At 44.8% G+C, this 27,930-nt stretch overlaps 1 protein-coding gene and 2 long non-coding RNA genes across 6 annotated transcripts in view; 2 read left to right on the top strand and 1 right to left on the bottom strand.

Moving 5' to 3' along the window:
- The window catches only part of ADAM9 (ADAM metallopeptidase domain 9), a 76,474-nt gene extending 49,316 nt beyond the window's left edge, over positions 1 to 27,158 (top strand). For 2 of the 4 annotated variants that reach the window (XM_083713499.1, XM_083713501.1), the window contains 6 exons: positions 6,669 to 6,749; positions 10,301 to 10,406; positions 13,622 to 13,760; positions 20,438 to 20,537; positions 22,474 to 22,613; positions 24,380 to 27,158. In XM_083713499.1, coding sequence (XP_083569625.1) covers positions 6,669 to 6,749; positions 10,301 to 10,406; positions 13,622 to 13,760; positions 20,438 to 20,537; positions 22,474 to 22,613; positions 24,380 to 24,461 — 648 coding nt within the window. In that variant the 3' untranslated portion in view covers positions 24,462 to 27,158. The remainder of the gene's footprint in view (positions 1 to 6,668; positions 6,750 to 10,300; positions 10,407 to 13,621; positions 13,761 to 20,437; positions 20,538 to 22,473; positions 22,614 to 24,379) is intronic. The other 2 variants (XR_014558123.1, XM_083713500.1) reach the window with 2 other exon arrangements.
- LOC310832276 lies at positions 1,152 to 5,498 on the top strand. The gene is made up of 2 exons (XR_014558234.1): positions 1,152 to 3,267; positions 4,417 to 5,498. It is a non-coding gene; the product is annotated as an uncharacterized lncRNA (long non-coding RNA).
- On the bottom strand, positions 21,079 to 27,872 carry LOC310832244. The gene is made up of 2 exons (XR_014558193.1): positions 27,741 to 27,872; positions 21,079 to 21,316 (listed from the first exon to the last, which is right to left on the bottom strand). It is a non-coding gene; the product is annotated as an uncharacterized lncRNA (long non-coding RNA).
- Positions 27,873 to 27,930: the final 58 nt, after the last annotated feature.

The following is a 27,930-nucleotide window of genomic DNA, read 5'->3' as shown; positions in this document are numbered from 1 at the left end:
CCTTGGAGAAATTCTTCTATGCAAAAGGCGGCCAGTTGGTTCCACCAATCAGAAAAGCATTTATCAGCAAAGTCCTCCCGATGTTACTGTATGGGGTTGAAATCTGGGGGTGGAATTTAAAAACACTACAACGGCTCGAGATTCTACAAAACTCTTTTGCACGAAAGTTGCTGGGTCTCCCCAAGGGCTCGGTTGCTGCACAGTTAAGAACAGAACTGGGCCTCCCCTCCATTGTTGCGAGAGCCCACATTAGAATTATTAGTTTTTATTGTAAATTAATCAAAGCCCCAGGTTCCCTACTAGCCAGGCAAGCCCTTTTAACTTGTTCTCATAGCAACAAATCGTCCAAGGCCATGGAGACTATTACTGCACACTACTCCCTCCCAGATCTTGACACGCTGTCATCTTGGGACCAACATAAAATCCGGGCCTGGATTCTTACAAGAGATGAGGCCATGGACCGGGCACAGTCCACCACAGCTCGCCTCTCCATGTGGCTCCCTAAAGTGAAAGTGGTAAGATCACTTGCCAACTACTTGATAGACCTGATGGAGCCCAATTTGAGAAGAGCGTTTTCCATGGCCCGTTTCCATTCTATACCCACGGCCTTCTTGCAGGGGATCTACTCTAAGACCCCTATTACTCAGCGTCTATGTCCATGCTCAATGAATGAAGTAGAGGACTTCATACATTTCTTTTTCTACTGCCCTATTTGTGAGCTAATAAGAACTAAGCTCCTCCTCTTGATCCCGTCCACCATCACATCTAAGGAAGACTGTTTGAAATCGCTTCTTGTGGACGCAAATCCCCAAATTTCACGTGGGGTGGCAGTCTTTATAGTGCAGGCTTTGAAACTCAGGGCTAGTCTGACTGGGTAGTGTGTCCTAGACCTGGACCTGTTTGAATTCTTTTTATTACCTTTTAACCTAATGTGCCGAGCCTTTTTTGGGGCCATTATATGCTTTATATACATCCGCATTTTAGATTCCCGGCGCTGGCAACTAAATCTTTACATTATTGTCTTAGGGTAATTTAAATGTCATAACGCCAGTAATATCGCTTTGAACTTTGTTTGGTTGCTTGTCTCTAGCATTTTTGTCTTATCTTGCTATGGCTGTATGCTAATGCAATAAAGGTTTGATTGATTTTTAGATCCTGTTTGTTTGTAGCGTGGTGAGAGGGCCGTGATGTCTTGTTCTATTTTTGTTAATTTTTGAGGGGGGTTGTTTTATATTGTCTACATCATTTTCCTTGAAGTAGTTTTATAGAGTTTTTGTGAGACTCTCTCTAATTTGTTTGTTTGTAGTTAGGATGGGGCTGAAGGACCATGATGGGGTGGTTTGTGATTTTAATGTTGCCTATGTTTCTTGATTTCGCTAAGGAGATCAGACCCTATGTGAGCAGAATGCTGTCCAGTCTGGACGTTGTACCATGGCGTCCGAATTGGAATGTATGGCTGGTGTCTCCCGGGTTTTGCTCACCCCAAATGTCACAGAGACACCTGTTTTTTAACATTTTAGTAACTTATAAGAGTCCCTAGTTGTTGGGGGTTTCTTTCAAGGAAGGTTGACCATGGGGTTGTAGGGTGAATGTTTTTCAGGGATATGCCTTTCATATTTAGGTTGAGGTCACATCCTAGGATTGCTTCCCCTTCAGAAAAGGAGAGGAACTTGTTTAGTGTCTTCTGAAAGAATTCTAGTTGTTTTGAGTTTGGGGCATATATGGAGCTGATTGTCAGTTTAGTGTTCCTTTAGCGAAAATGAATGCCTTTTTTGTCTTTTAGGACTGTTGTGGCAGTGAAGTTCAGGTCTCTACTGAGTATTATAGCTACGCCATGGGCTTTCCCTGAGCCTCGTGCAACCCACTGTTGACTGAAGTGGGGGTCACTCAGGAGTTTGAACCCTTTGGGTGGGTTGTGTATTTCTTGTAGGAAGGTGATGTGCGGTTTTATGGTGTTTATGTATGAGGTGATGCATTTTCTTTTGATGGGGTTTCCCAACCCCTGTGTTGTTTAATGAACCAATGGGATTGCACTGACCTACAGTGTGGTGGTTGGGGGACTAGTGAGATTAGAGTTAGATTTGGGTTAAAGAGTAGGGGGTAGGTTGTAGAGAGTTTCATATATGTAGTCATATACGGTATATGTTTGTTTTGGGGTATTTTGGGCCATTTGGCATTTAGCCGGTTGGTCCTAGGTCTCAGCTGGTGTGGAGGACCATGTATAGGGACAGGCCATCACCCCTGTTGTTTGCGATAGGGGATGATCAGTGAGATGGGGTGAAGCATCTTTGTGATGCCAATGTCGGGTATAAGGTTCGTAAGCAATGTTGCCAATGTTATTAGCAACATCGTTGGTGTGTTGGGGCGAGGATGTGGGTGTTGGTATGCTCTGGCGCCACCATTGTGCTGGTTGGGCATCAGATTTTAGCCTGTTTGTGGGTTGTGTTATTAAGGTTGGAGGAGTTATTTTTCCTTAGTATGGAGTAGGGGGATGCTGAAGGTGTGGGTTATGGGTTGTTAGGTGATGGGGAATGTGGTTTGAGGTCTGGACTGGTGTTGGGGTGGGGATTTCTGTGCAGGTGCAGGGCTGGGGGGGATGTTGATGGTGTTAACTATATCTATGTTCAGCGGGGAAAAGAGGGGGGAAGGGGGGGAGAATCACTAGTACTTCAGTTTGTGTTTTTTTCCGGTTGCTTCATTCAGCTGGGGTTGTTGTTGTAGTAGGGTTGTCCATCTGCGATGAGTTGGTTTGGTTAATCTTGGTCTGGTTTCTTGTGTCATATGGCCGGCGGGATGATTGTGTGCATGGTGCTTGACTGTATTGGTTTGCATTGTCTGTTGTTTCTTTTTCTTCTTTACTGTCATCCAATTGTTTGCTGTTGTTTCGTCATGGTTGTGGCTGTCACTTAGTGGGTTGGTCGGTTGCCATTCCAGTGGAAGGTCGAGTTTGAGGTTCTTCAGTAGTTGCAAGGCTTCAGGTATGTTGGTAGCTCTTTGTTGTGTTGTGTTGGTTGTTATGATGAGTCGAAAAGGGAAGCCCCATCGGTACTTGATCCCTGCTTGTTGGAGACACTGGGTGCACAGGCATTAGGCTTTTTCTCCGATTAAGGGTGTCCTGAGATAAATCCTGTAAGTCCAATATGGGGGCGTCTCCATATGGAAGATTGGTTGAGTTTCTGAGGTTGTTCCATACTTCTTCCTTCTTTTTGTAGCGTGTGAAGCACACAAGATGTTTATTGGGGGGTGGGGCGCTGGGTTTCGGCATAGGTTTTATTTATTTTTTAATAAATATTTTATTAAGATTTTTAAACATAAATGCAAAGATAAAAAACAGTATAACATATATCATAACATACTTTCTTAACTTCTTTGGACTCCCTCACATCTCTCGCTCCCACTTGCATCATTGTCAATTCTTGCCCGCAATTTATCATCTTGTTTACAATCTTGTGTCACATTCATTTAACTATAGTCTGTTAATTCTCCAATAGGTTTTTAATTTTTCCTCAACTTGCTTGTCATCTTAATTCCATCTAATTTAGTGGTGCGCAATTATTTATGATCTAGCATCCTTTCTTAACATTCAACCAAATTACAATGTTTTTTTAAATAAATCTTAAATTTCTTCCAGTCTTCTTCAACCCTCTCCTCTCCCAGATCTCGGATTCTGCCAGTCATCTCGGCCAGTTCCATGTAGTCCATCAGTTGCATCTGCCACTCTTCCAGTGTGGGTAGATCTTGAGTTTTCCAATTCTTAGCGATGAATATCCTTGCTGCCGTTGTTGCATACATAAAAAATGTTCGGTCCTTCTTTAACACCTTCTGACCGACAATACCCAGAAGGAAGGCCTCTGGTTTCTTGGTGAAGGTATACTTAAATACCTTTTTCAACTCATTATATATCATTTCCCAGAAGGCCTTCACCCTAGGGCAAGTCCACCAGAGGTGAAAGAATGTTCCTTCATTTTCTTTACATTTCCAACATTTATTATCAGACAAATGGTATATCTTGGCAAGTTTAACTGGGGTCATGTACCATCTATATATCATTTTCATTACATTTTCCTTCAAAGCATTACATGCAGTGAAGTTCAACCCAGTGGTCCACAACCTTTCCCAGTCCTCAAACATAATGTTGTGCCCAATGTCCTGTGCCCACTTTATCATAGCCGATTTAACCCTTTCATCTTGTGTGTTCCATTTTAACAGCAAGTTATACATTCTTGAAAGTACCTTAGTCTTAGGTTCTAACAATTCTGTTTCCAACTTCGATTTCTCCACCTGGAACCCTAACTTTTTGTCATTTTTAAAGACTTCTTTAATCTGAGCATAGTGTAACCAGTCTCGCATTTTCCTTCATTTTCTCCAAACTCTGCAATTTCCAATTGTCTCCATCTTTTTCTGGTTTCGGCATAGGTTTTAGGGCTCTGTGAGTCCTCTCCAGGTCATCTACCTCAAGTGTCATGTTTGGGATTGTATCTTTTAGCCAGCGTACAATTAGGTCTGCTGGACTTTTCTCCTCTACTTTTTCAGGAAAGTTGCAGAAGTGGATGTTGCAACGTCTATTGCAATCTTCGATGTCTGTTTGTTTGATTCTCATTTCTGTGTTTTCTATTTCCAGGTGATTTACCGGTTCATCCAATTTCTTATTGATGCGTGTGCTCTCCTCCCGGTATTGCTCTATTATTCTTTCTTTCATTTGGTTCTTGTTCTCTAGAGCTTTCATTTTGGAGGTTAGATCGTTGATTAATATCTGCAGGGGAGCCACTGTGGCCTTCAGTGTTTCTGCTAATCTTGCTTCCATTTCCCTCAGATCTCGTTTAGTTGTTGGGTGGTCGTCATCTTGAAGGGGTGTTGTGGTCTCAGCGCTATTTGCCATCTCCCTGGTTGGTGTCATCTCAATCTCCCTAATGGTTTTGGTTTGAGGTCTGCTTGGCATCCTCTTGGAGTAGGGTGTGTTGTGGTTAGGAGTTGTGGTGGTGATGGTTCCTGGATGTTGTTGGGTTGCTGAGCTGAACAGGCGTTGTTGACTGGTGTTTTACAGAGCGTTCGGATTAGGTGGCCATTTGTGTTGAGTCTAGGCTGTGGTCGCCTCAGCGGTGCTGCCAGAGCGGGGGGGTGGGGGGGTGGTAAGCTGACAGGCAGGTAGACCAACAGACAGTTCACATAAGGGGGAGGGGGTTAGCAGGCAGACATGCAAGAGACCAGAGAGGTGGGGCCAGGGGAAATGTGTGTTTGGGGGGGGGGTTATTTGTGGTTGCACCCTTGTGTACATGCCTGCGCACTCATATACGCAAAAGGGGTTCTAGGGTCCAATTAAGGTGGAAGGTGGGGTTAGGAATGTGTTCAGGAACAAGACCAGACAAAACAGAATATAGGCAAAAGGTGGAGGGAAAAGAGGAAGAAGAAGAGAAAAGAGAAAGGAAACAAAGAAAAAGAAAAGGGGGGAAAGGGGAAGGGGGAATTAGAGTAAAATAAAAGGGAGGGGGAGACAGAAAGGGAGAAAGAAAGAGAGAGAAGGAGAGAAAGTAGAGTAATAACAGCGGTAATAGATTGCAGTGATAGTTTTAGCTATAGTATGAGAGGGAAAAGTATAATACAGTGGTATGTGTGTATGAGAGGAGGAAAGGGGGGATGGAGAGAGGGAGAGGGAGAAAAAGAGAGAAGGAAGAGGAGAAATGAGAAGAAGAAGAAGAAGAAGAAGAGGAGGAGGAGGAGGAGGAGGAGGAGGAGGAGGGAGAGGTAACTGTAGCAGTGGTGTGGGGAAAAGTTTTGTTTTAAAGGAGGGGTGGGGGGAGAAAGGGCTCCCCCTTCAAAAACAGACCGACAAACAGGCTCTCCTCTTCTTTCTTCGATGGTGACGGCAAGGTCGGGGCTCCTCTCTCCCTTCCTCCTCTTTTCTGCCCCCCCTTTCCCTTTGTTGCTTTGGCTCCCAGCCTCGGAGCTCCGCTGGGTTGTTGGCGGGGAGGGAGGCTGTGGCTCCCTCAGTAGGTGCACCAGATGCCCCATCTGGCGGTGGTGGAGGCAGAAGCGGTGGGGTCCGGGCTCCTTTCTCTCCTTCCCCTCCTGCTTCCTGCTTCCGTGCTGGCTCCGAGATCCTCCTGACCTTGGGTGGCCAGGTCACGGGGGGGGGGGGGCTGCAGTTATTCCGGGCGCCCCCTGTTCCTCTCCAGTATCGGTGCAGCCCAGGAGCCAGTAAGGTAGCTATGTAAGTTCTGGCTAGCTTCAGGAGCTGCTCGCTGCCGTGGCGTCCCCATGCTGCCTTAACTGGAAGTCCCGAGTGCACCCTCCTTTCACGCTCCAAGGCAGAGGTACCTGCTACAGCGTCTTCTCATTCGGAAGGATCCTGGATCAAATGCGAGAACTGCTTTTTGCTTTCTCATCAGTCAAATGGAAGGGTATAACTTTGCTCTCAGTTCTGTCTGTAGATTGCTTAATGGAGCTACGGATTGTTAAGAGCGGCCCACCAAATGTGCAGTGGATGTCTCAGGTGGACCATTGTGTGAGTTTTCCTTGGTAATCCTAACAGATCATTTGCAAGAGAGGGGATTTTGATCTGCGAGAAAAGCTTTAGAAATGAAACTTTAGATTGGGCAGACACATCACTTACTTTAATTTAAGGTTTGCAGTCCCAATCATAATGAATTTGTGTGTGTCCTTTCTTTCAGATATGTAAGCACTACCAATGTGTTGATGTCTCTGTTTTGGGTTACAGCTGCAATGCAGATCATCAGTGCAATGGACGAGGGGTAAGCTGACAAAACCACGCCGGATTTCTAGACAGTGCTTTCTCCAGGGGTTACTGACTTGATGTTTGTTTTGTTCTGACCTTGTCTCTTGGGCCTTCCTTTCCCCTTTTTTCAGAAGGTGCTGGACGGAGACTTGGTTCCATTGAATGACGGACAGGTAGGAGCTCCAGCAAAGAACAGTTGAGAGCTCCCTTCAAGCTTCTGGTTGTTCCTTTGATGCTCTGCCCTTATCTACCTGCATTATGTCAGGGGTTGGATGGGTGGACTTGGCTTGTTATTTGATACTGCTCATATTGATCCAGAGCAGACTCCATCATATAGTTAGCAAAAACTGAAACACGTTGCAGGATTCCCCAAAAATAGACGGGTGTGGCGCTGTGGGTTAAAGCCTCAGCGCCTAGGACTTGCCGATCGAAAGGTCGGCGGTTCGAATCCCTGCGGCGGGGTGCGCTCCCGCTGCTCGGTCCCAGCGCCTGCCAACCTAGCAGTTCGAAAGCACCTCCGGGTGCAAGTAGATAAATAGGGACCGCTTACCAGCGGGAAGGTAAACGGCGTTTCCGTGTGCGGCTCTGGCTCGCCAGAGCAGCGATGTCACGCTGGCCACGTGACCCGGAAGTGTCTCCGGACAGCGCTGGCCCCTGGCCTCTTAAGTGAGATGGGCGCACAACCCCAGAGTCTGTCAAGACTGGCCCGTACGGGCAGGGGTACCTTTACCTTTACCTAATTCATCCAGCAGAGCTTTACTACTGAAGGTAAATGAGCATAATAATCACAAATCCATATATCTTCAGAAATGGCACATTAAGTGAACAAGGCTACAGTTATGAAGAAATTAGAAGAAAAATTGGTGGAAACTTAACCAAAGGTGGTATTCCTAAATTTTTGAAGAGGTAAAAGGAGATTACAAAATCAGACTGGTAAAGGTAGGGAAAGGTTCACAACAGCAGGTGACGATAGAAGAACTGAGAAACTGTGGCTACATGACAGAAGAAAATCATCTGGGTTTATACAAGATGACATGGGGCAATGTAATGTGAAGTTGAGTGCAAGCACCGTTTGGCGCAGACTGCAGGAATATGGTCTAAATGCTGGAATTCCAAGGAAAAAGCCATTGTTGTCTCTCAAACAAAGGTTGAAACGATTAAACTGGGCTAAAACCCATGTTAACTGGACAGCAGAAGAATGGGACAGTGTTATTTGGAGTGATGAGACCAAAATCTCCTTGCTTGGTAGTAATGGCATGAAATATGTGAGGTGAAGAATTGGAGAAGATTTACATCCTACTGCATTGCACCTACTGTGAAACACCAAGATAGTGTTATGATCTGGGGTTGTATGACAGCAAAAGGTGTGGGCAGAATTTGCGTCATTAATGGGAATGTAAGGTAAAGGTAGGGACGCGGGTGGCGCTGTGGGTAAAACCTCAGCGCCTAGGGCTTGCCAATCGCATGGTCGGCAGTTCGAATCCCCGTGGCGGGGTGAGCTCCCGTCTTCGGTCCCAGCTCCTGCCCACCTAGCAGTTTGAAAGCACCTCTAAGTGCAAGTAGATAAATAGGTACCGCTGTATAGCGGGAAGGTAAACGGCGTTTCTGTGTGCTGCGCTGGTGCTGGCTCGCCAGAGCAGCTTCGTCACGCTGGCCACGTGACCTGGAAGTGTCTCTGGACAGCGCTGGCCCCCGGCTTCTTAAGTGAGATGGGCGTACAACCCTAGAGTCGGACACGACTGGCCCGTACGGGCAGGGGAACCTTTTCCTTTAAGGTAAAGGTAAAGGGACCCCTGACCATTAGGTCCAGTCGTGACCGACTCTGGGCTTGCGGCACTCATCTCGCTTTATTGGCCGAGGGAGCCGGCGTACAGCTTCCAGGTCATGTGGCCAGCATGACTAAGCCGCTTCTGGCGAACCAGAGCAGCGCACGGAAACGCTGTTTACCTTCCCGCCGGAGCGGTACCTATTTATCTACTTGCACTTGGACGTACTTTCGAACTGCTAGGTAGGCAGGAGCAGGGACCGAGGAACGGGGGCTCACCCCGTCGCGGGGATTCAAACCGCCGACCTTCTCATCAGTAAGTCCCAGGCTCTGTGGTTTAACCCACAGCGCCACTCGGGTAATGTAAATGCCCCCAAATACATAGCTCAGACCTTAATCCAATTGAAAATCTATGGAGCTGACTAAAGAAACTTGCTAGTCAGAAGCAACCCAGCAATAAAACCCAATTAATAGAGGCAATAATTCCATCTTGGTTTCACATTATAACAGCTGCAGGACTAAAAAAACTTGGTTCACTCCATGGGAAAGCATTGTAAGGCCGTAATTAAAGCTAAAGGTTACTCAACTAAGTATTAACTGAAATGGTGAGGGTTTTTGTATATCTCATTTTTTCTATGTGTTTCAGGTTTCTTCTTTATGACTGTTGTTTTAATAAATAATCATTCATAAAAGTCATTGCATTACATTCTTCATTAAATTATCTTTCCATTGATATATAATATTATGGTATTACTCAGTGCCTTTTTCCTGGGGAGACTCAGGGGTATGCAAACCCCTAAAAAAATTAAGAATCTAATGGGAGAAGAAACTAAACTTTTTTTAAAAAAATAGTTTCTTCTCTAGCATGGCGAATCGTCAGTTCCGCTGCTACCCCAGATGGCAGCCTCATTTCCTATCATGATGTTTCCTGAGTCTCAGATAGAAACAAGTGTTTAATGCAGGGGTCGGTCAGCAAACCTTTTCAGCAGGGGGCCAGTCCACTGTCCCTCAAACCTTGTGGGCAGGGCTGGACTATATTTTGAAAAGGAAAAAAAAGGAAAGAATTCCTATGCCCCACAAATATCCCAGAGATGTATTTTAAATAAAAGCACACATTCTACTCAAGTAAAAACACCAGGCAGGCGCCACAAACAACGCAGAGTTGCATTTTAAATAAAAGGACATATTCTACTCATGTAAAAACATGATTCCTGGACCATCTGTGGGCCGGATCCGCCCCCCCGGGCCTTAGTTTGCCTACCCATAGTTTAATGTATGAAGCAGTGTGGAATGTGGATGTGTGGTGTTTTACTGATGAAAGTTTGTACTCATTGAGGGGCAGTATTTCAATATGAGTAATGTATGTTCTTTGTGGGATGCGGGTGGCGCTGTGGGTTAAACCACAGAGCCTAGGACTTGCTGATGAGAAGGTCGGAGGTTCGAATCCCCACAACAGGGTGAGTTCCCGTTCCTCGGTCCCTGCTCCTGCCTACCTAGCAGTTCGAAAGCATGTCCAAGTGCAAGTAGATAAATAGGTACCACTCCGGTGGGAAGGTAAACGGCGTTTCCATGCGCTGCTCTGGTTTGCCAGAAGCGGCTTAGTCATGCTGGCCACATGACCCGGAAGCTGTATGCCGGCTCCCTCGGCCAATAAAGCGAGATGAGCGCCGCAACCCCAGAGTTGGCCACGACTGGACCTAATGGTCAGGGGTCCCTTTACCTTTACCTTTATGTTCTTTGTACTTTTGTCCATTTACTGTATTTATTTTTCACTCTTTGCTTGCTGTTTTTCATCCAAACAGGTGTGCAATAGCAATAAGAACTGCCACTGTCACCCGGGGTGGGCCCCTCCCTACTGTGATGCCAAAGGATATGGCGGCAGTCTGGACAGTGGACCTCCATACAATGGCAAGTACCTGAACCACACACCTTCCTGTCTTTGGTGACGCCTGGAGGTTGGGAAGTGACAGCTGCTCCAAGAGGCTTAAGTCCTCCTTGGCTGGTATGGTGGTGGCTTACTGTGCCTCTCTAGTTTTGTTTTCTATGGGAAGAGGAGCTTGGGTTTTGGATAACCAGCCATTGGAAACTTAGGGCCTCTGGATTGGTGGGGGGAATCTTACAACTTTCAGAGCTTTTGTTTGTCCTGGGCCAACTTTCTGCAAATGTCATTGGGGACAGAGGAAGCTGCTTTATCCACCTAGATCAGTATTGCTTAATGCTCACCAGAATTTCAGCCAGGGATCCTCAGAGAGGCCATGGACTGAACCTGAGACCTTCTGCATGCAAAGCAGGTGCTCTGTAATTGAGCTATGACCATTCCCAATTCATGTACATGTTATTTTGAAAAAATGTGTGGGGAAAACATTGAATTTTTTGGTGTCTCAAGAGTCCAACAAATTGATTATGCCTTTAGCTCATGTCTGCTTTGTCAGGTGCATAAATGAATTCTCAGTTAGCAGGTATATGCAGGAGAAAATTGTAAGGTGGGAGCTGAATGGCAATAAGAAGCAAAAATTAAAGTCAGTGATAAAAAAAAATGTGTACACCACAGTCTGTCTTGAAGGCTTTTACTCTCTTGTGCCAACTTCCAAACCCCCACAAACAAATGAGGAAGCATGAAAAATACAAAGAGACAGCTACAGTAACACGTTCACAATTGAAGCAGTTAAGAGTAAGGACCTGGAAGAGACCAGTATTCAAATCTCAACTCAGCCATGAAGCGTGTTGGGTGACTTTGGGCCAGTTGCTGTCACTTAGCCTACCCCACAGGGTTGTTGTGAGGATAATATTGAGAAGTATGGACACACCTGAAGCTCTTTGGAGAAAAGCTGGGATATGAAATGCCAAGTCCACAAAATTACTCTCCAACAATATCTTTTAAAACATTTTTACTAGTCCTATTCCTTAGGCATGTTTTTCTTAGGCAAGTTGTGGACTTCCAACCCAGCTGAGCCTTTTAAGCATACAGACACTATTTTTGCACATAACATAGAGACAGTAAAATATAAACAGCAAAGCCCAGACAGAAAAGAAAGGGGAAATGGAGAAAGGGAAGAGGGGAAAGAAAGGAAAACACCAGATTATCATCACTAAAGCCCTTTCATATGGCACATATTTCCACAACATTTATCTGGATTTCTTTATATATCTCTTCTGTAACTTAACATTGATAGGCTGCTACTTCTTTGACTGCTGTTCTGTTAAGTAATGGCAACTGGGTTTTTTTAAAAAGCAAAGCAAAATCCCAAGCCAGGAATTGCACACACAACAAGGACTTCCTGCATATCTGAAGAAGTGTGCATGCACACGAAAGCTCATACCAAGAACTGACTTAGTTGGTCTTTAAGGTGCTACTGGAAGGAATTTTTTTTTTGTTCCTGCATATTGTTCACACTCGCCGTTTTTCAGATGTGTGACTGATGAAGGAGTGCTTTTAGGGTCTTTGCTTTGACTTAGCATAATATTGCAACATTGCCGCTTAACTTACCATTTATTGTTTGAGCACAGACACTGCACTGCATGTTGTATTAAATTCAGACAAAAAAACAACCCCTCCCCCAAAGGTATAGAAGAAGGTCCCAGATACAGTATAAAGATCCATTTGCTCCTAAAGACCCAATTCCATACAAAGGTTGGTAACAATTTTTAGTGTTGATTTTCGGGGGGGTCATACCATGCAATCCAAGTTTCTCTTGGAGAAGACAATTAGATTGATGGGCTACTGGACTTTTTGTGGTGGATTTTTGTGGTGGGTATTATGCACAAGGTAAAGACTGGCACAGCATCCTTTGAGGCAACAAATACCGTTGTAAATATAATGTAGATTAAAGTAATTCTATTATTGTTCCATTGTTTCCCCCTATGCTTTTAGGTGTTTTTATTTTATCTCTAAGCCACCTTGAGTCCCTGTCAGGGGAAAAGGCGTGGCATAAATGAACAACAGCAACCACCTCCTGCATCTTCCTCCCTGCTCACCCTGCAGCCAACACTCTCTTCACTTTCTGCCCAATAATAAGGCCACCATTCCGCATCACCTTTCTTACCCAATTTTATCTTCTCCATGTCTCCTACTCTCTCCTTTTTGGCAACTCTGCTGTGTACCCCCATTTTCACCTGCACCCCATTTCCCCTCCCTCCTCCTTCCCTTTCTCAACTCTCCCTGGCACACAGGCCACCCATATTTCTAGGCTTATTTTGCAGCTCCCTTTCCACCCGCTTGCTATGATGGAGATGTTGCTGTACCTTAAAGACGAGCTGAACCTTAAGAGCAAACCTGTCCAGTTAGCTTGCTCACTTAGAGCTGATGGATGTTGTTTGCTTGTTGATACATTGAATCTGGAGCTTCATGTTGAAGGCAACATGACAGGTTACAAAAAGAAATAGCACAGAGAGATATGCAACACGGACGCCAACACCAAAAGCTAACACAATAGAGCCTTTCCCGACTCCCTTCTTGCTGTAAGCAAGCCTGGTTTCAAACCACCACTTTCCCTCTATTCTCCCTCCCAAGCCATAGCCACTGCTCTTGGGCAAGCTGTCTTCTCTCTTGCCTTCCTCCCTGCTCTTTCTAATGGGGCACTGCAAATCTACATTTTGATTATATGGAGAAAAGCAAAGTCAGTAGTCTAGTCCAGAGGTAGCCAGCGTGGTAAACTGCAGCTGTTGTACAACAACAACCATAATCCTCCCTGACCATAGGTCATAGTGGTTGGAGCTAATGGGAGTTGTAGTCGAGTACACTTGGAGGGCACCACCATGGCCTTCCCTGGAGTCAGTTGTGCTCAGGAAAAAGTAAGCTTGCCCTGCCTTTCCATGTTCTGCCCAATGGGGAGAAAGGGCACTGAGATTACCAACATGTCCATAAGAACCCAGCTACTTTAAATGACTCAGCTACTTTAAATGACCGATACTAATCTTGTTGTGTGCATTATACGCATTTGTAAACTGCTTTGGATTTTGAAAAGAGCAGAGGTTGAAACTGTTGACTGATTTAACAAGCTCACAGCATTCCTTTTCTCCCTCAATGGGGTTGAGGAAGTTTGTAATTCCCACCCTGCAGGAAGGTAACCATTGTTCCTGTTGTTGCTAATTTTCTTTCTTTGTTTATTCTCTCTCTCTTTCAGATGTGGATAACACCACAAGAAATTGGCTGCTGGCATTCTTCTGCCTGATTCTCCCTCTCCTGTTGCTTTTGCTCTTCACTTACCTTGCGAGGAATCAGTTGGTGTCATCCTTAATGCCGTTGATAGAGGCTTGTTGTGGGTAAGTATTTTCTGTCCACCCCCCCCCCCCCGCTGTGTGGAAAGCTCTCAAGGAATTCTTTGGCAGAACTAAGGCATTTAAAGGCTCTGTGTGCAGCACTGGTGCCAGGCCCGCTCCACTGGTGAGGCAAGGTGAGGTGCCTACCTTGAGCAGTAGAAGCCTAAGAGGCCGTGGCTGCCTGCAACAGTACTGGTTTGCAGCAAGATCTCATGAGATCTCACTGAAATTTCACGAGATCTTGCACAGCACACAAGATCCTGTGATATCTCACTGGAAGTCAGTGCCCCTGCCAGCTCTTTGTGGATGCCACTTCGCAACACAGGTAAAAGAGGAGCACTGGCAGCAAGTGTGTATGTGTGTGTGTGTGTGTGTGTGTGTGTGTGTGTGTGTGTGTGTGTTACATTCCCAAAATTGGATGTGTCCCTCTGCCAGGGGCATTGTGTATTCTGCAAAATAGGGAAGAATTGGTTTTTCTAGAACCAACTGAACACCAGCCAATTCCCCCTAGTTTGCCAGCCCTGTTTTGTTCTCTGCACGCTGTCAGAAAACAATTGGAGAAGTCAGACCTTTGGTCAAGTATCTCAGTGTTGCTTACTCTGAATGGCAGTGACTCCCCAGTGTTTCAGGTAGGAGCCTTCCGTGGAAATTTTGCAGGCAAAGCATGGGATTGACTCTTAAATTTACAGATTTTCTCTAAGAAATTCTTGGTATGGCTGAATTGTGGAATTGCTATACAAGCGTCTGCATAGAAGCTGAGCCTCTTGGTAAAGTCACATCCATTGTGTTCTGTTCACTTAGAGAACAACTGCAAGACTCCGCAAAGTGTTCTCTGTAATGCCACCACACACAAACCTGAGACATTTGATCAGGGGTCACCATCCCTTTTGGACCAGTGGGCATATTTGGAATGTTGAGAAAGTGCTGTGGGCGCCATCACAAATGACTGCCAGGGGGTTTGAAGCATGGCACAAAATGGCTGCCACGGTGTGTGTACTGGCACCCCACCCTCGCACACTTAATCCTGGGGTTAAGTGAAATTTGGGTGTGTTGCAGGTTGCCTGTTCAGTGTAGAACAAGCTGAGCCAACAGGAACTAGCAAGGAAGAATCTTGTGCATTGTGGAATTTTGAGGGGGTATTTATTGAGACCTTTCATAGGTAGCAGAGGAGGCACAGGAAGGGATGCTAGTGCCTGCAGGCCAGAGAATTACTCTGTCAAGGTTAGTGCAGGTGAAGGATTAATCAACTTCCATGATCACACCATCCTCACTGTGGGCATAGAGTGTGGAACGTGGTTTCTTGCATTCTGTACCATTTGGTGGGAGCAGAATAACATCACTCTGTTTAGCTTATGCCAAATTGGACCTTTGTTAGGGGAAGTGGGGCAGATTGATACAGAAAAATTCAATCTCATATTTTAATGAGTAAAATAATAAAAATTTTGGCTTGATGCATGACATAACTAATCAATATTATAATAGCAATCATAAGAACCATTAAAGGTAGAAGATAATGAGAATATAATGACTTGAGTAAAAAATGGGTTTTGTATCATTCAGCCCCACCAATGGGGCACTTCGATACAAAGCATAAATTGTGTGAGAATGGTAATTATTTGCAAAAAATTATGAAAAAACAATTTTTATTGTGAGAGATGATAATCAGCCTTACAATTTGTTGCTTAAAATCTAAATTATATATCAAAACTTACAGTGTTTCACACATATCATAGACTTTATGGCAGGTTTTCATAACAAAACATCAAAATTTATATTAATCTTTCCTCAAACACCTATCCATTAAAAAGAAAACTTTGAAAAAACTTAAAAAATGTAAGAACTTACATTAGTCAAAAAATAGTAATATTGTTGTTGTTGTTTTGTTGTTGTTAATACCTCGCCCATCTGGCTGGGTTTCCCCAGCCACTCTGGGCGGCTTCCAAAAAAAGATTAAAAATACAATAAAATATCAGTCAGTAAAAACTTCCCTAAACAGGGCTGCCTTCAGAAGTCTTCTAAATGTCAGATAGTTGTTTATCTCTTTGACATCTGATGGGACGCCGTTCCACAGGGTGGGTGCCACTACTGTAAAGGCCCTCTGCCTGGTTCCTTGTAACTTGGCTTCTCGCAGTGAGGGAACCACCAGAAGGCCCTCGGTGCTGGACCTCAGTATCTGGGCTGAACGATGGGGGTGGAGACGCTCCTTCAGGTATACAGGACCGAGGCCATTTAGGGCCTTAAAGGTCAACACCAACACTTTGAATTGTGCTCGGAAACGTACTGGGAGCAAATGTAGATCTTTCAAGACCGGTGTTATGTGGTCTTGGTCACTGCTCCCAGTCACCAGTCTGCATGCACCACTCTGGCGAGACAGTCCACGGGCAGGTAGGGTCTCAGCATGCGTACCAGATGGAGCTGGTAGACAGCCGCCCTGGACACAGAATTGACCTGTGCCTCCATGGACAGCTGTGAGTCCAAATGACTCCCAGGCAGCACACCTGCTCCTTCAGGGGCACAGTTGCCCCATTCAGGACCAGAGAGTCCCCCACACCCGCCGCCCCCTGTCCCCCAAGAACACTACTTCTGTCTTCTCAGGATTCAACCTCAATCTGTTAGCCGCCATCCATCCTCCAACCATCCCCAGGCACTCACACAGGACCTTCACTGCCCTCACTGGTTCTGATTTAAAAGAGAGGTAGAGCTGGGTGTCATCCACGTATTGATGAACACCCAGCCCAACCCCCCCTGATGATCTCTTGCAGTGGCTTCATGTTAAAAAGCATGGGGGAAGAGGACAGAACCCTAAGGCACCCCACAAGTGAGAGCCCAGGGGTCTGAACATTCATCCCGCAACACCACTTTCTGGACGTAGCCCAGGAGGAAGGAGCGGAACCACTGTATAACAGTGCCCCCAGCTCCCAGCTCCTCTAGATCAGGGGTCTGCAACCTTTAAGACAAAAAGAGCCACTTGGACCCGTTTCCGAAGAAAAACAACAACTGGGAGCCGCAAAAACATTGCAACATTTAAAACAAATATAACACTGTATATATGCCACCTAACCCCCACAAGGAGAATGCTGCGCATGTGACCAAATAGCGAGGACTTACTTTGCTAGAGACAAGCCCTGACGCTACCACAAGCCTCCCTCTCTTCCCGCCGCCCAGCCTCCCAAGAAAAAACCCCCACTTCAAACGGTCACAAAGCACAAATTCCACGCGACCGCGACTTGCTATGCCCAATAATCAATGCCCAAAATGCCATAGAAAATTAATCAGGGCCCCAGTGTACCATAAATCATAATCAGTGCCTGATGTAAATAATAATTAATAATGAGGGTCCAATGTCATCCTCATCATTATAAAAATACCTTTTTTGACACTTTTTATTATTTCTGTGTTTGACCCCTCAGAATTACTCCTCCTCATAGAAATAAACATTACATTAACAAGTTACCTTTTTTTGAGTGTGTGTTCTTCACTTCCCTTCAAAACAGTGACCAGTGTATATACCTCCTTTCAATGCAGCCTGCTTGCAAAGGCGGGACGACAAAGTTTTTTTTATTATTATTATTTATTTATTTTATCTTATTTTGAATATTATTATTATTATATATATATATATAATGCGTTCAACTGTTTTTTAAACAGAAGGGGTGGGCACTGTAGGCAGGGGGCAGTAACTGCCCTTGCTCCTGATCAAGCAAATAAATTTAAAGTAACCACTAAATAAAATGAGTTGGCCTAATGAACCAACTTCCAATTAATTTAAACGGAATTAAGTAATTAAATTGGCCTGCAATAATAAATACTGTTTCTTAATTAACTAACCAAAGGACTTAAATCAACCAAATGAATCTAATCAATTAAATTAAATTGATATACAATCAGAATCCAGCAGCAATTGATCTGCCCTTTCTCTTAGTCAACCAAAATGAATTTAAAGTTCCAACCAAATGAATTAAATTACCAAAATGAATCCACACTCGATAAGTTTAAATACAATTGGAATCAAGCAATAAGTTGACTACTGCAAGCACTTATTAAAGCAATCAAATTAATTATATTTCAGGGTTGCATATATATCCTTGGAGCGCTAAAGCCCTAATTAAAGCGCTTTAATATAATAACACTCAGAGTCAAACCTCTATGAGCTCTTAAAATGCTTAACTTAAATAACTTGTTCTCTTCCAATCCACCAATTGAGCTATATTGTCACTTATAAAGCCTGAGTATCCAATTCCCACAACAGAGTGCCTCACCTAAAATGGCCGCCGGGCCAAACCACGTGGTTAGCTCAAAATGGCGACCGCAACTTCCTGGTTACCAAGCAACACAGCTATCAACTTCCTGTCCCTGGCTGCCAGCGGCGCTCTGCTGGAGGGGCGCCCGAGGGACTGATCCAATCATAAGCGGCTTTTTGCGTGTTTCCGCCCAGAAAATGCGCCTCCTCCCCTCGCCTCCGCCCCGGAGCCGCAGCAAAGGAGTTAAAGAGCCGCATGCGGCTCTGGAGCCGCAGGTTGCCGACCCCCGCTCTAGATGGTCCAGAAGGATGTTATGGTTGATGGTGTCAAAAGCCACTGAGAGATCCAGCAGAACTAGGAAACAGCTTTCACCTTTGTCCCTAGCCCACCGGAGATCATCGACCAGCGCGACCAAGGCAGTTTTAGTCCCATGATGAGGCCTGAATCCCAACTGGAAGGGATCCTAATGGTCTGCATCTTCCAGGCGTGCCTGGAGTTGTTGAGCAACCACCCGCTCAATCACCTTGCTGAAGAATGGAAGATTTGACACTGGACAATAGTTTACCATATTGGCCAGGTCTAAAAATGTTTTTTTTTTTGAGAAGCGGTTTAATGACTGCCTCTTTCAGCAGGTCTGGGAAGGCTCTATCGCAGAGGGAAGCATACACCACCCCGCAGAGCCCATTGCCCAGCCCTTCCTATTATTAGCCAGGATGGGCAGGGATCAAGGAGACAGGTGGTCGGTTTCACTTGTCCAATCCTTGGAGGTAACAGATTGGAATTGATCCCATATAACATGACTAGACAGGACTCCAGCACTCTTCCACCCTGGCCCTGCTCCCACGGTGGAGTCTACCCTTTGGGAAATTTGGTTTTGGCAATGGCAAAACAACATTCTTGGAATCAACACTTGCCTTATCTTCTACAATGGGGAAGACAAACATACAAGATCCTGTTTTTTTCCTGAGATATGACACTTGATAATCGGTCATATTATATTTAGAAATGACTTTGGCCACGTAGTAAACAAGTTTTTCTTTTCAAATTTACTGACTTTAGAGATTTCATGCAAACTTGTATATTGGGGCACTATTGTCCACTAGCGGGGCACTTTTATATGTATCAAAGTGCCCCAACAGGCATTTTCAAAAAAACTAATAATTATTACTAAAACTACTGTACTTATTTAAAAATCACGTGTAATCCTGATTACTGAGTTGAATAACTTACAGTACCTTTGGTATTTTTAAATCTTAACTAAACGACGTAAAACAGTGTTGGAACACTTTTACATTTCACGTAATTTTTTAGTTGGCCATGCGAAAAACACACCTACTCTCGTCAAACACCAACGGCTAATTGGTGGGCGGTACGGTTGTAACTGTTGTACTCACACATGTATAGACATGTTTTAGTGATGTGGCAACACGAATAACATTTCTTGATATTGAAATATTGTTGGTGCATCAATGTGCCCCATGCATCAATGTGCCCCTCTTTCCCCTAACTGTGTAAGGTTTGTGCCAGTTTAAATAAATGCCTCTGTAATTAAGGGTTTGTTACCATCCTCAGCAACTATGCTCTCTCTCCCTCCCCACCTTCCCTTGGAGAATGATCTAGAAAGGGGATCTTTGAGGAATGCGGCTCTTGCTTAAACGCCTTCTCTGTATCACAGGAATAGGGTGCATGACCCTTCTCTCCCCCACTCCTGGCAGACCAGGTTTGCCAGGCAAGAGGGGCAACTGACCTAGTAATCACCAATGGCACAATTACACCAGGTGACTGGTTCCACTGCTGGGAATCAGCTGCTAATTGGGACTTGCATGGCTCTGGGCATTCAGCTGCAAACCCATTTTGGCTCAGCTGCATCTTTACCTGGCAGATACATTTGTTTTGTATAAACCAGTTTGGTTTGCATGTTTGAAGCTGAAGCTGATATCCAAGTTCTTGCTTGAATATTTCCAGACATAGCTTACCAATCATGGGAATCTACTTGGATCAGGTCAAATCATTATTTCATTCTGTGAACCATGAACCACCCTGAGATCTTATGATGAATGGTGGTATATAAATCTAATTGATAAATTAGGGTTGCCATATGTCCTCTTTTTCCAGGACACATACTCTTTTACATGAGTATGTAAAATGAGAGTCGTCATAGTGATCCATAATAAAAGGGGAAGTTGGCAAATGTGTCCTCTTCTTTGCTCTTCAAAATTATGTCAACCCTATTATTATTATTATTATTATTATTATTATTATTATTATTATTATTATTTTAAGAAAGCTATGGGTCCCAGATTTGGTGTGGAAATTTTGCCACAGGCAGAACTGCAAATGAACAACTTGGGCTATGTAAAGAATGCTCTATATGAGTATAGCAAGGTGTCTACAGGCCTGCATAGGATGTCATCAATCAATCTGTGTTGTTTTATTTAGGCGTTTCAGAAGAAGGTCAGACAATAGGACACAGGAGTCTGTACATGCTTCCTACCCACCAAACATTCCCTATTCTACAAGGGACATGTCGGCTCCTATGGTAAGAGCTTTCCTGATCTTGACTAGTGGTGGGGCTTGGAAGAATAAAGTGGTGGAAGGCCACTTAGAATGGACAGGAGCCATAGCTGCACTACAAATACGTACCAGCAATTGATGTAGTTCAGGGGAGGCAGGGCTATGAGGCCAAATGGGCCCTGCCCCACCAACCTCAGCCAGCTCCCACATGCCAGCTTTTTTCCTTGCATCTGGTCCAGAGGGAAGAGGCCCTGGCTGACAGCTTCCTCTTTCCAGTGTCGCTCTTGTAGAACTCAGCAGGCAGGAGAAAGTTGGGGGAAACACTGGAATTCGTTGGCTCTGCCTGCCATTGGCTCTGGCCTCTCTGCTTTCTGCCCCGGTCCAAATAGTGGCTGGTGTGGTTCTCCCATCCCACCCCCACCTCTACCTCAATATTGGGAATTGTTACACAGTGAGAATCTGGAGAATTTTCCATTGGGGAATCCCTGCCTGCCCCTCCCCGCAATTACATGCTCCCAGCTAAGAATTCCCAGCTTCCTTAACAAACTACAGCCCCCAGGATTCTCTGGGAGAAGAAAGCCAAGTGCTTTAATGAGAGAAGCCTGATAATCTGAGTGTGGGGGCAGGATGACATCGGATAGTGGTCCTTCCTCATCTGGTGTGTTTGAGATGTCAGCATGGCTTGCAGGTGAAAACATCTGGAGGGGGTCACATTGCAGAATGCTGTCCTTCAGGCAGAATAATGTGAAGCAGCTTGGACAAATTGAGCTGAGATATAATTTTACTTCAAGACGGGGCCTGGGCCTGTTATGGAAGGAAAGGGAGCTTTTGAAAAACACAGGAGAGGATCCACACACAGCCTTGGGAAGTGGGTCAGAACAAGGTGGAGGAAAATGACACAGAAAATACTTGGGACTATAGGAAGCTGGTCCATCTATTCCAAGTTTTATCCCTTAATGGCTTGGGACCAGTTCACTTGTGCGATCGCCTTATGCTCTACTGCTTTGGTCTGTGGAACTGGCTCTGTTTCAGGTGCCACAGAACACTCCTTCTGCAGTTGTAAGGAATCAATCTTTTAGTGTGGCAGCACCTACACCATGGACACCAGGCAGGCATGTTTGCTGTACTCTTTCTGGCACCTACTTAAAACATTTTTGTTTAGGCAAGCCTATCTAGATTGCAAGATATTGACCTGTTGTTTTTTTTAAAAAAATACTGTTAATTTTAATTGTATTCACATAGTTGTTTTTATTGATAATTTTTTATTGATCATCTTGTGAACTGCTTAGAGGTCCTACTACAGTCATTTGGTATACAGTGGTACCTCGGGTTACATACGCTTCAGGTTACATACGCTTCAGGTTACATACACCGCTAACCCATAAATAGTGCTTCAGGTTAAGAACTTTGCTTCAGGATGAGAACAGAAATCGTGTGGCAGCAGCAGGAGGCCCCATTAGCTAAAGTGGTACTTCAGGTTAAGAACAGTTTCAGATTAAGTACGGACCTCTGGAACAAATTAAGTACTTAACCTGAGGTACCACTGTATATACTTTTTAAAATAAAAATAAATATGCAATGGCTGACAGTGGCTTTCAGGGTTCTGGACAGGAATTAACCTACTTTTGAGATAAGTGCACATGTGTTTTGCCACCAAGCAGAGGCGGAGCTAGCTGCTCTGGCACCCAGGTCCCAAGGGGGCGCCGCCCATGGCAAGTGTCCTGGGGGTGGGGTGGCAATGTCACCCCCCTCGGGGATGACACTCGGGGCGGGACGCACCCACCGCACCCCTTCCTCCCCCAGTGCCACAGCTGTAACACTTGCTGTGTTTTACTGAAGGACTCTGAAAATGAAGTATGTGGCTATTTCTGGGTACCATCAACTCATGCCGCTGAACAGAATCCTCACTAGTGAACTTTATATTTTAAAAACAACCTTTGCTTACACTGGTTTCCTTGCAGAGCACACAAGCAAACAGATACCCTGTGCCAGCTTACACAGCTAACCTGCAACCGTATTGTGACACTTATCACTACACTTCTCCCCTTCCCTCTCCGGCAGCCATGGGGCCATCCATGGAGCAGCACTGCATCCCAATGAGGTTGGTAACGGCAATGCAGAGAAAGTCACAGCTTGTGGTCCTGGGTTATAGTTTTTCTTGTGTGAGAGCTAGAAGCAGCTCAAGGGGCTGGGCTTGGAGCAGAGTTCCAATCCTGATTCAGCTTCAAAGCTCACTGTGCCACCCTAGGCCAGTCAATTAACTCTCTGCATAATCTTGCAAAGTTATGAGGATCAAAAGGCATCACTCCATATAAGTTGCCTGGGGCTCCTTTGGAGGAAGGAAGCAATACAATTGTGATCAATAATAATAAATATAGTTTGTTTGCACATTGGCTAGTTCAGATGTAATGATATTAGGTCTGATAAAGCATGATTAGGTTGTATTGTGTCCACGCACAATTGTGTCCACGCACCCCTGCCCTGGTTCAACTCCCATCATTGCTGCCCACACTGACTGTAGTTGATGAGAGTTGTAGTCCACCTGTGTGTCATCTATCTGTCTCAGGAGATAAGTGAGTACGCCTCCAAGGGTTAGGTCAAATCACATTATTTTCGCTGCATTGGCAGCACCAAAGAGACCTCTCTGAGGTGCAAGCTTGGGCAGTGTGTATGGAGGTCCTGGGCTGCCCAGATGACAAGACCCCCCTCTCGGCCTTTCTGATGTGGACCAAAGGAAAGCCGAGCAAGACATTTGGCCCAGCTGGGCTGCAGGAGTTGCCCAAAGGAGGCGTATAAGATGCCATTCAACTGCCTTAGGGACTCCACTCTGAATTTGTGTAGAGTTTACTCTTAGCCTTTTGTTCTTCTGAAGATGTTCCACAATGCAGTGTAGGCTTGGGATCAAAGTGGTTCTTCTTCTAGATGGGCTTCTTTCGCAGGTGGATGAGGCCCATCTGCCCCTCATTTCTCTCTACAGCAATGTGCGTAAATCCTCTCTTGAAGATTAAATCCACTATTGGTCTTGTCTGCTCAATCCGCTGGAGCCTGTCTTCACAGGCAGCAGAAGACCTTAACTCACCAAAGGTCTGAGACCCATTGGCTACCCTCACCTGGTTTAGCTGGCCAATTGAAGCTGTTTCCCAGGGGGGGTGGCTGCTGTCACATGCTGACAGTTTCTAGGAGCCACAGGTGAGAGCTGAGTGGGGTCAAAGATGGACAAACTACCCCAGAAGGAGCATGACGTGTCTCTCACCAGAGGTTCTTTTGTTGTTTAGTCATCTTAGTCGTGTTCGACTCTCCATGACCCCATGAACCAGAGCATGCCTTGGAAACTCTTAGTTTCTTCTCAAAGCTTCTCCTTTTTTATGTCCATGGAGTTTTCTTGGCAAAATACTGGAGTGGATTGCCAGTTCCTTCTCCAGGTGGATCACATTTAGTCTAAACTCTCAGCTATGATCTGTCCGTCTTGGGTGGCCCTGCACGGCATGGCTCACAGCTTCTTGGAGTTATTCAAGCCCCTTTGCCACAACAAGGCAGCGATCCATGAAGGGGACCAGAGGTTCTACACCTCCCCTAACACCTCATACACTCCTGTAGTCCGCAAACATATGGAGAAACACACTTCTCCCATCCCTGAATCAGCACTTGGGGAAAATGAATGCTGGGAACATGTTTCATGCATATTTAGTTAAACCAGCCTCCCACAACCTTGGGTCCTTTGGATGCTTTGGACTACAACTCCTATCAGCCCCAGCCAGCACTGCCTGGAGGGCACCAATTTGGGGAAGGCTGATTCAAACAGAATTGATGAAAAGGCAGGTAAGTCAACAAACAGGCTGACATTTGACCCTTCATCCTTTGTTGCAGGCCTCCACCCCCTGTGCTGAAGACTGCAAAAACTCAGGAACCAATTTACCCTTCTCGACCTGCACCACTGCCTCCTGTATAAAACTGCCGGTTTTTCCTTCACAACCCACCCTGTTCACAGAGCCAGAGTCTTGCATAAAGTGGCCCTTGAAACCTTTTGTTTCCCCCCTGGCTAAGAAACAGAACAAAATGCAATACCAAGGAATGTAAACTTAACAAGCAAATACCTCTACCAAAGCTCCGGGAACTGAAACCACTGGGCCTGTGAAAACTCTGTGCTGCGGTTGGGCTACATTGCTGGAGAAGTGGGTCACTTTCTGGGTGTTAACTGTACTTTCCCCTTTTTAGGGTTATATTTAATCATACATGGTATGTGGGTTCCCCCTCCCGGGCTGTTTTTATAGAGAAAAAACATTAAGTGAAGACAGACATAACATTATTAGAGATAGTAGGAAATCAATTAGGAAATGTTACTGTTTTTAATCTAAATCTATATTTTTCAAAAAGACTCATATCTTGAAGAAAGGCAGTTCTGCGTTTGCAACAGAGACCAGCTTATGGTTAGCAATGAATGGTGGAACTTATGATGTCCCCCAGAAGCCCACCTCCAAAATCTGGAGCAATTTTGCGCTTGTAAAAAATTATGCTTTAAAAAAATGACTAAGACTAGCAATGGACATATATAAGTTTGTATGTTGCACTTTTAAAAACAGAAAAGGGCAGCCTGAAGCATGGCAGCTGAACTGGCATGTGTATGAGTCATTCAACTGCAAAGCTGAGAAGAAGCCAAGCTCACACTATGATTTTTCTTTTTGAATGTTACATCTGTCTTCACCTATAGTCAGGCAAGACATTTTGGCACCTGAGGCAGACCCCAAAATACCACTCCCCTCCCCGCCAGGGAAGAAGGGGTGAGGGAAGATCTACATCAGGAACAAGGTGGGAGGAAAGATCCACATCAGAATCTGATCCCCCAGTGGATCCTGCTGCCTGAGGTGGCTGCTTTACTTGCCTCATGGGTGGGCCATCCCAACCTGTAGTTGTGTAGAGGCAGGTGTTAAGAATCGCAGTTCAAATTAGACCAGCACATTTCTATGAACAACAAAGCTTCTGGTTATTATGTGTGGGAACCTGTACACAAAAAGTCAAAACTCATGTTGGACTGAAGTTTGTTATTTGTGTGCACGTAACTAAAAGGCACAAGGTGGAAACACCAAGAAAAATTCCAATTGGTGGAGGACCCCCCCCATTGAGTTCAGTGAGACATACTTCCAGATAAAAGTGTCTAGGATGGCAGCCACACAGCACCATCGTAGACACATTTATCTGGAAGTAAGCCAACTGGGATTTACTCCCTGGTAGGTGAGTGTAGGATTGCAGCCTTAATCTACTTATTGCGAGAAGATGAAATGTATTGTTAGCATGTTTATATGTTTTAATAGTGTGTCTCGATGTTTATTATTAACACATTTTAAAACATAGACAGTTTGAACTGTGTGCTGGCTGACACTAAACTGTAGATAATAATAATAAAAAATGATGTTAGGAAAGTTTTACTTAACAATTTTAGGTTAAGGAATATTTTTTTCTAATTTACCACTAATGGTTATTCAAAACAAAGGTACAAGAAAGTCACTTTTTGGGGACTAGGCTGGGGAGTGGGCTGCTCACAGTTCACAAAGCACTTATATTTAGCTCTCATGAATTTTCTTGAGTCCAAGTATTCTAGCTTTTAAAGTAAAAACAAAACACAGAGAGATGCTTGAGTATGTGATGGCAAAAGCACAGATTCAATGTATGTTGATTCATACATCTTTGGTATCTGTCTACCAAAACATCTCTGTGGGCTAGTGCAGAGATGCCACAGGTTCTTCCACCATCACCAGCAATCCTGCTTCTACAGTTTGGCATTTGTCAGACTCAGGAAGATGCTATGCAGATACCGCTAATGACATGCAAATTAGTGGCAACTCTTCCATCTAGTTCTAGTGATGTATTTCCAATGTGGCCTTCAGACACGCATGCAAGCTACTACTAAGAGCTGCTGATGTTTCTCATTTGTGTGTGTGTGTGTCTTTGCTGTTGGGAATGTGATCATAACTGCTGACTGCATATTAACCTACAAAGTCAGTATGCACTTTCCAGCTACTTTGCACACACTTCAACTCAGCACACTTGCTGCAACATCTTTAGTGTGAGAGCACCAGCCTTGGTGCAAAATCCATTTTTATTTAAACACATTGAAACTGTTATGAGCACTTTAAACCCTAGCAGCCTGCTGAAGAATTCTGTATACTGTACGTATATTTCATCACTTTTTCTTTTTTATGTTGCTTTTCGTGTCAGTCAGGATGTTTACATTGGCTAAATCTTGTTGGATTGAATTGCATCAATCTTTGCACCGTTGATTAAGCCAGATTTTTTAAAGATGTATCTGCTAAAGAGATTATTTTAGACTGGGAGCTGTAGATTAAGATTAGCTGAGGTGGCAGGATTTCCCTGTGTGCTATGCTTAGATAGTATATTGTTCACAGAATCATAGAATTTCATAATGTGCAAGGACCATTGCAGACACGCCTGCTACAATAGCTTCAGAGAATAAAACACTTTGTATTAAATTATGCTAAGAATTATTCCCACATGGCGGCAAATATTCAGCATATGCTTGTTTGGTAAATTTCTTCATAATTCTCGCCAAAAAAGAAGTCTTTAACAGTGTTTGCATATATTCTTATATAAATATATGTCTGCAGTTGCAATAATAAAATACTTGAACTATTGTGGTCTCCCCGATATTTGCAAAACTGTATACTTACCAATAATTTTTTATTGTTCTGGTCTGGAAACCAGCTACAAATTTGCTGGTGGATGGGAAAGGTTGGTTCTTTGACACAATCCTACTCAATAACATACACACATTTCTTGTGTGCTCAAAACACTTTATTGGTATATAGTGGTACCTCAGGTTAAGAACTTAATTCATTCTGGAGGTCCGTTCTTAACCTGAAACTGTTTTTAACCTGAGGTACCACTTTAGCTAACGGGGCCTCCTGCTGCTGCACTGGACGAGTGGAGAAGGTCTGGACTTGGCACCAGGAGGACCCAGTCGCCATCTTCCCCAATAGGAATGTAGCTATTCGGTCTAAATGGGAATATCTATCTATCTGCTTTGTGTGCGTGATGCTTCCCTCAGTTGGGGTGGTACTCCTAATTGGTTTTATTATGAACATTTATACGCCATGCAACAGTTCTTGGGGTGGCTTACAATAATAAAATGCTGAAATACTACTGCTTTGAATGGGCACGGGAGTCAACCCCACGGAACTCGAGTCAAGGAAGAAGACGCGTGTCGGGTGGTCACCTGCTCTCTTTTGACATGGGCCCCGCGGCGTCGGCCCGCATTCTTGCAGGTTGGGGCTGGCAGAAAAGACCCGTGTGCGCGCGAGCGTGGGGAATGAACCTCCAGGCCCAGCTGGGCCCCGGCGCCTCGCCCTCTGAGCCGGAGGATTCCCGGCCCTCCTCCCCAAGGAACCGGCCTTGGCGCGCGCACG

The sequence above is a fragment of the Podarcis gaigeae genome, assembly GCF_964106915.1.
Source record: "Podarcis gaigeae genome assembly, chromosome: 15".
In the NCBI taxonomy this organism is placed as follows: Eukaryota; Metazoa; Chordata; class Lepidosauria; order Squamata; family Lacertidae; genus Podarcis; species Podarcis gaigeae.
The sequence above is the reverse complement of the archived record's forward strand: the minus strand, read 5'-3'. Positions and strand labels throughout refer to the sequence as shown.